This window comes from Lasioglossum baleicum, chromosome 9 (genome assembly GCF_051020765.1).
Source record: "Lasioglossum baleicum chromosome 9, iyLasBale1, whole genome shotgun sequence".
NCBI classification, from domain to species: Eukaryota; Metazoa; Arthropoda; class Insecta; order Hymenoptera; family Halictidae; genus Lasioglossum; species Lasioglossum baleicum.
The window spans coordinates 224,776-235,695 of NC_134937.1; the positions used below are offsets into that span (position 1 = coordinate 224,776).

The following is a 10,920-nucleotide window of genomic DNA, read 5'->3' on the forward strand; positions in this document are numbered from 1 at the left end:
CACTGGGTCACCGAAAACTTAGAGCGAGCGTACGAGACGCAGGCGAAAAATTACAACCGGCACCGAAAAGACATCCGTTTCGTGGAGGGAGACCTCGTCCTTCGTCGACAGCGCGTCCTCTCGTCCGCCGCGCAGAACATCGCGGCCAAATTATGCCCAAAGTTCAGCGGCCCTTTCCGAGTCGCGAAAGTATTATCGTCGGTCGTCTATCGACTAAGTACCCCCGAAGGGAAGGACGCCGGAAAGTCGCACGTGTCCGACCTGAAGCCGTACACTCCACCGCTCGAGGGCGAACAAAACGATAACACCCCAGTACCCTCCTTAATTACAGATGGAGGATATAGAGGAACCCCAGCAAATACGGCACAGCCGGGTCGCGGTGCGGCAACAGATAGAGGGGCTCAAGGAGGAACTAGGGTACCTCCAACACCTAGTGAATCTCCTGTCGCCAGGGGTCGCCCACAAGGAGGCCCTCGAAACGTTATCGCTGGTGGAATGGAGGTGGAAGGGGGTGAAGGAGCGCACCAAACAACTGTGCACACTCGTCCACACACCACCGGAACTCCTGGCGGAAGAGGAATCGGAGGAAGCGTCGACCTCAGGCGACGCAGAGACCGTGGTCCAGCAACTGACAGGAGGGCGAGTATCGGCTCGCGAGGAAGCAGAGCCGCCGGTCACGCCGCGGGAAGGAGCCGTACCCGAGCAGGCCACGGCCGAGGCTACTCCGCCGCGCAAGGAGGAGGTAGCCCGGCCGCCGAAGAGAGAGACCGAGGCAACAACGGAGGAGGAGAAGAAGGAGACGCCGCAACGGAAGCAGAAGGCAGCCGCGTTCCAGCCCGCGTCAGATAAAGCCTCAGCAGCGGCGAAAACATCGGGGCCAGTCGACAAGAGCCGACAACAAAGAACGGCGAGTTGGGGCCAATATGAGAAATGGATGGCCAAGGAACGATTCCAGTTGAAAGATCCAGACGCGTGCTAGAATTGCGGGAAATACGGCCATGACCGCAACAAATGCCCGCAAAATATAAAGACGCACTGCTTCCGGTGCGGCCGATCGGGGTGCTCGGTGAGGACGTGCCCGATATGCGGCTCCTCATGGCGCAAAGCGCAACTGAAGCAAGACGGTAACACCGGGGCTTCACACCAACGCCCTTCGCGAGGGGCTTGAAGGCCCACCTCTAATAGGCCCGAGAAGAACCGGCCCTTTCGGCGGGTGGCAGAGATCTGGTTTTTTTTGGGGTGTGCGAGCAGTAAATGTGTCGTTGCTTTGTTTTTTTTTCTCTCTGTTAACCCCTCTCGCACACGCCACCGCCGATAAGAAACAGGCAGTTTTTTTATGTAAAAGAGTTGTAGCAGTTCTCGGGAGCTAATAAAAAGTTACTTTCGTTTCTCCCCGACAAGGGATAATTAGCGTGAGAAATTTATTTCGAAACCCCGATCCCTCCCAAAGGTCAACCGACGCCCATAGCTCGTCCGAAGTTCCGGTGCTGCCACCGAGGATCGTCGTTCGCTTGTTCTATCTGTGTTTGTTGTAGGGTATTCGTAGGGCGTGGTTGTCGCTTCGTGGTGAAGGCTCCGATTGTAAAGGACATCTCTTAGGGAGGAACGCTCTCTCACCTGTCGAGCCGCGGATCACGGGGGCGACGAAACCGTGTCGGTCCGGTCCATTTTAAGGGGGGGGGGAGTTGTGACGTTGCAACGTTTGCGACGTCCCTTCTCCGTTAATTCCGTGCATATTTTCGAGAGCGATAAAGGACCGGACCGCCCTCTAACGGGACACGTACCGAGACAGGATTCGAGAGCGCTCCTCTAAGAGATTCCGATATTATCGAGGACCTCCTAATGACATCTGTCGCGCGTGCCGAGAACGGCAAGTTTCAGGGCCGTATATGGAACGCGCAGAAGGAACCACCGACCGTCCGAATTGTCACGGGAAATGAACAATCGCCCCAAGGTCAGGAAGCGCCCGACGGAAAAGCGAATGGCCGTTTCGAGAAATTAGAGCTTGGTGCGAGGACACTCGGCAAGCAAACCGGAGGCGCCGCCAGGACAGCAGCTTGCGAACATCTCGTCCGATACGGACTGACGGAACACCCTGACGTCGTCTCGCCCCATCAAGGGAGAGCTGCCCCGGGGTCGGTGCCCTCGTAGCCAAGAAGAGGAAGCCCCTCCGCTGGTCAAGTCGAGCGATAGGCTCCTTGACCAATTTCGTGATTGCCCGGGGCCCTAGGGCGCGAAGAGGGAACGCTCCTGTGCCGTCGAGTCACGCCGTGGAAACACGCCATAGGCAATTCGGAAAAGCGGTCGAGTGGGGGGAACCGCGTTCGATCCGCTAGGCGGCCGAAAATCGATGGATCACTGTCGCGCTGGCTATCGTCCGACATACACGCCATTTTTCCGTCTGGTACTACGAACAATCAGTAATTGCGCCGCGAAAAGTGCGTGTCTTGTGAGGGTTTCGTGCGCCTAGGACTCCGTCCAATCTAGCCCGGCCGTACAGCCAGCTCTATCGGGAGCCATTCGATTCTACCCAGAGCGAAAAACAGCACGAGAAACGGTAAGTCGCACTGGTGATCCATTCGGTATTTTCGTTGCGCGCCGGCTCGACCTTCGTCGTGCGAGGACGAACGCTTCCCGTTCCGTCCTCGATAATTCGCTCGCATTCCTTTCGGAATGCTTTGAGATTGTTCGGGAATATTTCGGGAGAGTTTTCCTCTGTAAATTGCGTGCGGAAGAGTGTCTTCCGAGGAGTCGCGTTCGTGAGAGTAATTCAATTCGGTATCTTCGCGTTTCTCGAATCCTGTGTCTCCTGTCGAAACGCGTATTCTGTCCGTCGGCGTTCGATCGCGAAATCGATAACGTACGCGTCGGGGCGATTCACGTGCGGAAGTCATCGCGGCAGTCTCGCAGTTCGCCGGTCATCTGCGCCTCGCGTTTCCGAAGTTCGTTGCGAACGGAACGACGATCATTGTCAGCGGTATCGTTGCGAGCGAAATCGGTAGGACAACCGCGCGGCGAACGGCCATCTTTTCGCTATCTTGTATGAAGAGCGCGGGCTCTCGGGTCGCGGCCACGTGGCCGCTAATTTTGTAAACCAACGACTGTTACAATAAATAGCTCGAGACCATATCGTAGTCGAATTATTCGATTCCCTGTGAGATCCGTCCTGCCGAGAGGGCTGTCCTAGTCACCCCGTGTTCGAACCATCTGGCCTAGTCGCGACGTCATTTTCGATCCGCGTATCTCGAAGATTCGGCTCTCGACCTCGGCGTCTCCGAGCTCGAGCAGAGTTTTGCGTTTCGTGTGGCATCCTTGCGGTGCCTGGCGCCCGAACCTTTAGCTTTCGTGCGGGAATCGCCGAATCTTCGAGTCTCGTATTGTCTCGGGCGGACCGCGTGCACTCGGCCTGCACGCGGCCTGGTCTCAGCGCCTGCAAGGCCCGAAGGTAACCGGCTTCCGCGGGTCTAACAGCTCGACGGAAAAAGGTTAACGTGACAGTACATATTGATATTGTTGGTCCTTTACCAGTTTCAAAAGGATTTCGCTTTTGTCTTACTATGATTGATAGAAGTACAAGATGGCCTGAAGCTACTACACCCATTCCAGATACTTCTGCAGATACGGTGGTGAATGCATTCTTTGCTACGTGGGTCGCAACATTTGGAGCACCAGCTGTTATTACTACTGATAGAGGAGCTCAATTTGAGTCACTACTTTTCCAAGCATTAACAAAACTTATTGGTAGTCAAAGGATTAGGACAACGGCTTATCACCCTCAGTCTAATGGAATAATTGAGCGTTGGCATCGTTCTCTCAAATCGGCAATTAAGTGTCATAATTCCTCTAATTGAGTAGATGTTCTTCCTATGGTCCTTCTAGGTCTCCGAATCAGTTATAAAGACGATATCAAGGCCTCTGCTGCAGAGATGGTTTTCGGTACAACATTGCGGATTCTAGGAGAATTTTTTGCAGCTGAAGATCCTATTGGGTGTCCCCAAATTTTTATTGAAAAGTTGCGGGAACATATTCGAACAATTCGTCCAACACCTACATCTCATCACGCTTACCGAAAACCTTTTGTATACAAGGAATTAGAAGATTGTACATATGTTTTTGTTAGAGTAGACAAACTTAAAACATCTCTTGAACTTCCATATGAAGGTCCTTATCAGATTATAGAAAGATTAACAGATTTTCTGTATAAAATTAATTATAAAGGTGTTCCTACCACCATTAACATAGATAGATTAAAACCAGCCTTTTTAGAAAATGTTCTAGAAGTTCAAGAATGTTCTAAGTTCGATGATAATATCATTTTAGATACCTTTAAAATTAATGGAAAATGTAAACTGTGACGTTGCAAGCCTGCGACGTCACTTCTCCGTTTGAGAAACGGTCAAATAACCGTATCGGGAGTGGACCGGACCGACCGTTAGTGATAGCGAAAACCACCCGCAAGATTGAGCGCTCTTTAAGGAAGTTATTAAGATCAAAGATCGCTCCTAATGCCATCTGTTGCACGCGCCGAGAGTGGCCACTTTCAGGAACGTGCCTAGGAAGCGACAAATACCGACAAGGCGCCCCGCATCGTAGGATCAACCGACGACAAAATATTGGCCGCCAACAAAAACCATTCCGGATCCGGAGAAGTGGCAAAGGGCACCGCTGCACACGAGCCCGTAAACTCGGAGACGACGTGCTAGGACAATGGGGCTGCAATTGCATATCATCGGCATTTTGGTGGTCCAGCCAGCGTCTCACCCTCCTACAGTCGGCCCCGGCAAGGGTGGTGCGGAGGAGCGCCTGAGAGAATTAATCCTCGCCGATCGTCCTTCGACGATCGGTATTTGGTGATTGGAAAGGTCGTGGGACCATCGACCGGTTCTGATAGTTCGATCCTACGGCTAGTCGTAGTCGCGTTGCGGGTGCGCCCCTAGGGAATTTCGGTAGGACGACAGGAGTGGGGAGATCGAGAATCGAAGCGCTCCGTCGAAGCGAATCCGCGGATCACTGTCGCGCTGATTATCGAGTAGACGAGTCGTTTTCCATAGATCCATCGTACTTCCGAGGTCCGAATTCCGTAGTACAACGGACACGCGACGCGGGTGGTTATTTCCGAGCGAGCGTAGGAACCGAAGGCAGAATTACCGGCCTGAAGTAGGAGGTCCGGCGAGCCTACGTCTACCACGGTAAGTCGACAAGTGATCCTCGGTCGTATTTTCGTGTTGGCTCGATATTTAGTGCGAGGACGAGGCGAGTGCGTATCGTCCTCGAACCATTGGTGATACCCGAGACATTTGGCCTCGTGCTTAGTGCTCGCGTTCTCTAGGAGAACGCTGTGAGCCTTGGCGAGTAGTCTCCCCTTCGATTAGTCGGAAGTCTTCCTTAAGGAGCCGCGTCGGAAAAGGATAATCTCGATATTAGCGACTTCGGTAAAGTACCGTTCAGTGCGCTCGTCAATCTCGCGACAGTCCGTCGAAACTGCGCCGTACATCTGCGTTCCGCGAATTCCGTCTCCGTTGAGACGTGCATTGTACCGTCGTACCGTACTTTCTAGAATCGCAAAATCTCGACCAACGCGCTCCGCGATCGAAGATCCATCGCAAAAGTGTACAAGGAGCGCGGGCTCCCGGGTTGCGGCCACGTGGCCGCCCACCTGTAATTTATCATTTGACACCGAATAAATTCGTTCGAGCCATAATCGTTTCGAGTTCATTTCCGACCTGCGAGACCCGTCCTGCCACGAGGGCTGTCCCCGTTATTCTCTGTGTCCGAACTCCTGGTAGTCCGTGTCGTCAGATTCCATTCGTGATCACGAGAAGAGTCGAAACTCGTGTTCGACGTCCTCGAACACGAGACTTTAGCGTTCTTTAGTGCGGTACTTCCGAGTACCTGGCGCCCGAACAATAGTTAGAGTCCCATTCGATTCTTCTCGCCAATTACCTTTGTCCCGAGAGGACCGTGTTCGCGCGGCCGCGGACGGCCCGTCCTCAGCGGCTGTAAATTCTCGGGGTTGACCGTTTCCGCCGGTCAAAAAGCCGAGCGAATACGGGCAACGTCACAAAACCTAAATGTAGAGTCAGATTCATAACCTCAGAGTTATAAGTTGATTTGCTCAACTATTAGGGGGGAGTAAATATGGCGACTGTAGCGACACTCACCAATGTGAAGTTAGCGTTGTGAAGTTGGCGTTATATTCAAATGTTTCAAAAAGTTATTTTCTTGTCGTTGACAAAATACAATTTGTTTAATCAATAGTTTGCCATCAATGAAGTAGGATCTAAAAATATTCTGATCAAAGAATTTAATTCTATTGTAACGGTTCTGCTTCCGACGGAGAAGTTGTCGCGGTGTCGTATCCTCTCGTGCTGGAATAGCTCGTCCCGCCGGGTTCGTTTATCGGCGAGAGAATCGACGGAAGCTGAAAATAGACGAGGTGCGCGGGACGTGAAATAACGACGACGTGTATCTGTATTTTCGGGCCTTGCTGTTCGTACGTTCGCGGAACCGTGTGTCTCGTAAACCGTATTACTGATCCGTGCTTCTAAGGGTGATCCTTGCGTGATCGTTCATCGCGACGCGACGCGTGTTCGTGGACCTGGTGCTTGTACCGGCGACTGGATTCGGACAGGAGTGGTCGGGAAACCCGGCCACGAGTCGGGAAATTCCCCGTGGCGATTCTACGGTAAATGAAGAGGTAGCTGCCCCTTCATTTAGTCGTCTCCGGTAGCTGTCGGAGTTCTCGGGATGCTGCCCGAAAGGTTTGTTCAGGATGCTGCCCGAACGGCAGAGAGGGATGCTGCCCTCTCTGTTTGGCGTGTATGCTGTCACGCCGGTGGGAACTGCCGATGTCGAGGAGGCCGATGCTGTGGACAACTCGACGTCGAGAGCGTGGGAACTAGGAAATAGTACCAGTAATACGTACCGATACTCGGGATGTGCCCAGGATGCTGCCCAGGCTGGAAAAGAGGCCGGTGCCTCGTTTGCATCGCCTTTTATAGGCGTAGGTTGGTGGTGGGGGAATGGTGCGGGGAAAACGGATGTGTGACGTCGAGTTTCCGTATCCGCTAAGATGGCGGAACCTCGACGTCCGTTTCCCGCCGAATGTGGCTCGGAGCGCGGGATCGTATGTAGTGACGCGTTGTGCGGACGCGTTCGGTAATCTTCGGCGTCGGTCGGCCGTGTTCGGCGCGTGTCTCATAGTAACAGGCCTGCACCGTACAGGTCTGTTACACTATTAAAAAGTTTTGTTAATAAATTTCATCTTAATTTATTTATTGGAATCTCTAATATAATTCACTAGAGATTTACCAAAGGTGTTCGGATGTCCCAGGGAGAGCGCTCGCTATTGCCGTTTCGTTACGATACCGCCTATAAGTGACCCGGTCTTTCGTGTAGGGTTCGGATTGACGTAGGCAGAATCTGCCACGTCACAATCTATATAAAATTGCGACGAGGCATCGTCTCGTATAGATAGATATAGACTTTCCCGACACGAGCGCACGCCAATCGCCGTCGAGACCAAGCGTACGCCAATCAGGAAGCGCCGTCGCCGCTCGACCGCGAGCGGCACTCTCCATGGTCCGCGCTTTCGCGCACTATATAAGGCGCACCGAAAACCGTAGAAGAGGAGTCCGCCCATTCTAGCATTTCATACGTATTTCGCAGCAGTTTCAGTCAGCAGTTTCAGTCGCAGTCGCTCACTCGAAAAACACTCGCATTCGCGCGTGAGCTCTCGCGCAGTAAACAGCTCTAGTGTTCTTCTTTCGATAACATAGTACCGTGTCGCGTTACTGTTCATCTTTACCACGTTCCTTGCGTTCTACGCAACAACCTGCCTTTTCCAAGGCATTTGAAACACGTCCAATTCTACTATTGAAGTGTGAATTTGATTCTCCACAACGGACAATCCTGGGACCAGCGGTCATGTGAGCCGCGTTGTCGGCGAAAAAACAAAAATCCTGATGAATTGATCATCAATATTCTGGATAATCCCTCCGATCGACATCAATTGGCCTCCGAATCAAAGAGGCAACGTACGAACACGATGGTCAACCCTAACCTCAACAACGCTTGGACAAACTCTACCAACATTGTGACGGCAAACAGATTCGATGTTTTCTCAACCGACGCCTTCAAGAACTTCGCTGACACCACGGGCCTTCCCAACGGTGATGTGAGTCAAAAAACTACCATCGGGCCGCGTCCCCTCGTGAACCCGGTTATCTCGAAAGCTCCTGTTCGTCCTCCCCCTATTTATATACACATTGCTCAAAACGAAGTTCTAAAGTTCAGTAAAGAACTAGAATCCGAGATCGGTAAAAATTTATATCTGAAATTCCTCGGTAATCAAGTCCGTCTTCATTTTAATGACATTAAATTCTTCACTCAGGCTAAACGTGCCTTCAAAAAAGCCGGTTTAATCTTTCACACTTTCGCTCTTCCCAGTGAAAAACCGTTTACAGCCATCTTGAAAGAGCTCCCCATGATTGACACCGAGTCTATTGCGTCTGAGCTACAACTTCTGAAACTAAATCCTACGAGCGTTGTCGCATTCAAATCTTCTCCAAGCAATTCTATATATAAAATCAGTTTCCCCCCAGGCACCAAATTGTCTCAGGTCAAATCGGTGGGTTTTGTTTATCATTGTCGGGTCTATTGGGAACGATTCGTGAAAGCAAAAAGCTACACTCAATGTTATAGGTGCCAAGCGTTCGCAAACGCCAGCGCCAATTGTTTCAAAGTTCCGAAATGCGTCAAGTGTGGTCTTGAACACTTGACGAAAGACTGTACAAAATCTGCGGACTCTCCCGCGAAGTGCGCAAATTGTAGTGGTACACACACTGCAAATTTCTCCCAATGCTAAAATTTGCTGGCATATTTAAACAAAAAATCTGCATCCCGTTCCCCACGAATTACTGTTGATCGCCATTCTCCCGCCAAGGAGATTTCAACTCCTCGTAAAGTCTCCTCAATCGTTGGAAATAGAACTTTCAGTAGTGTGGTAAAGGGGCAACCCCCTCCCCAAAACCCCTCCTCTATCTCAGACCTCCATGACTCTTCTGAAGCCAGTGAATTTATCAAGGAAGCAATGCTCTTTGTCAAAAGGGCCATGCCCATAATAAAGGCTGTTCGCCCCAAACTCGCTTCATGTAATACGATGTTCGACAAGCTCGAAATCCTGTTTGATGCTGCACAGCAATTGTTTTCATAAGTGCCTTCTCCCCGCAATTACCCGGGACTATCATGACTTGGAACGCTTGTTCCCTGCATACCAAAATCACAGAATTAGAACTTTTTATGACTTCTAACAACGTCCTGATCGCTATGATACAAGAAACCTGGCTGTCCCAAGCCATCGACGTTATTCTCACTAACTATAACGTTGTCAGAGCTGATAGGAGCAACGGGAGTCCTCGCGGAGGCGTGGCTATTCTTATACACAAAAATCTGCGTTTCCATCCATTCAGACCTGTAAGCAATCTTGAATCAATTGCTGTAAAAATTGTCAACCTTAACCTGATTGTCATCTCGGCATACTGCCCTAAGCAAACACTTGACAGTGATGCTCTCGACTCCATTACAAACTTCAGTTCTCCATTCATTGCTGGCGTTGATCTAAACGCCAAGCATACTTCCTGGAGCAATCCAAAGAACAATGCAAATGGCAGAATCCTTGACAATCATTTGGCTGTTAGCCGCTATTCCCTGATCGAACCTCCTACCGCTACCCATTTCCGGCATAATTGTATGCCAACCAAGATTGACTTTTTGCTGGCAAACACCTTCACTAATCACCTGTGTGAAGTATCGGACGACCTATCATCTGATCATCGTCCTGTCCTGTTGTTACCAGACCTTATACAATCGTATGCCACCTCCTCCCCTATCACCAATTGGGAAACCTACCAAACCCACGCTTCAAAAATAAAAATCACCCCAAACATTGCCTCAATCGAGGACATCGATCTCAAAAGTCACTCAATTCCAAAGATACCTAAAATCTTACTTCTACAAATCTACCTCTTTTGTTAACACCCCTGACAAATTCATCCTTTCGGACGAAAAATTGAAATTCATGATCCGACTCCGAAACACGGCTAGGAAAAGATGGCAAAAAACCGGAAATCTAATTTCCCTTGAATATTACAAGCATTTGAATAAATCTATTCGAAACAGAACCAACTTTCTAAAAGCCGAACGAGTTAAAGAGCAGATTAGGGACGCCAAAAACACCCACACGTTTTGGCCGGTTTTTCGTAAAATCATGAAAAAACCAACAAACATACCCCCTCTTATTGATGACGCTGGTAGTTACCATGATACTAATTCCGAAAAAGCTCAGCTCTTGATTGATCAATTCAGCACGGTTTTTGAGGATGCCTTCAGGGCTAAATCGCCCCACAAATGCTGATAAATCAAAAAGTCCAACAGTTCCACCTGAATGAATACTTTACCCCTCGTCAAGTTCTGACATCATATGTCACCTCTCTCCAAGAGGCATTAGAGAGTTGGCTGATAAATTAAAAACCAGAAAGGCTTGCGGCTGGGAGGATTCTCTCCTATCTTAATCAAGAAAGCCCCTAGGAATGCATTCGTGCAACTCTTTTACATCTTCAAGGCATGCTTCCAGCACGCTTACTTTCCGCAGGCTTAGAAGGTAGCAAAGGTCATCCCGATTCCCAAACCCGGGAAAAATTGAAAGTTCCCTGCGAGCTACAGACCCATCAGCCTTCTGCCCATTCTGGGTAAACTCTTTGAGCGGGTCATTTATTAGCAGCTCCAGTCCCACGTCACTGAAAAGAACATCCTTATTGACGATAAATTCGGCTTCCGGAACTGTCACTCGACCATCCATCAGCTGGTCCGTACAACTCAGTTCCATACCCATCATGTGAACACAAACCGATATTCAGGGAT

General features: G+C 50.3%; 1 protein-coding gene across 1 annotated transcript; it reads left to right on the forward strand.

Annotated features, from left to right (window-relative positions):
* Positions 1-1,011: 1,011 nt before the first annotated feature.
* Positions 1,012-4,683, forward strand: LOC143212412 (uncharacterized). The gene is made up of 5 exons (XM_076431213.1): positions 1,012-1,124; positions 2,471-2,557; positions 3,569-3,807; positions 3,880-4,280; positions 4,594-4,683. Exons 1-5 carry the CDS (start codon positions 1,012-1,014, stop codon positions 4,681-4,683), a joined length of 930 nt encoding a protein of 309 aa, XP_076287328.1.
* The last annotated feature ends 6,237 nt before the right edge of the window (positions 4,684-10,920 follow it).

What these genes read in the sequence shown, in the direction of transcription:
- LOC143212412 (XM_076431213.1), top strand. Translation starts at nt 1,012, where the DNA reads ATGCCCGCAAAATATAAAGACGCACTGCTTCCGGTGCGGCCGATCGGG. An exon ending in AGCGCAACTGAAGCAAGACG is followed by an intron (nt 1,125 to 2,470) that starts GTAACACCGGGG and finishes TCGTGCGCCTAG; the next exon opens with GACTCCGTCCAATCTAGCCC. An exon ending in GAAAAACAGCACGAGAAACG is followed by an intron (nt 2,558 to 3,568) that starts GTAAGTCGCACT and finishes TATGATTGATAG; the next exon opens with AAGTACAAGATGGCCTGAAG.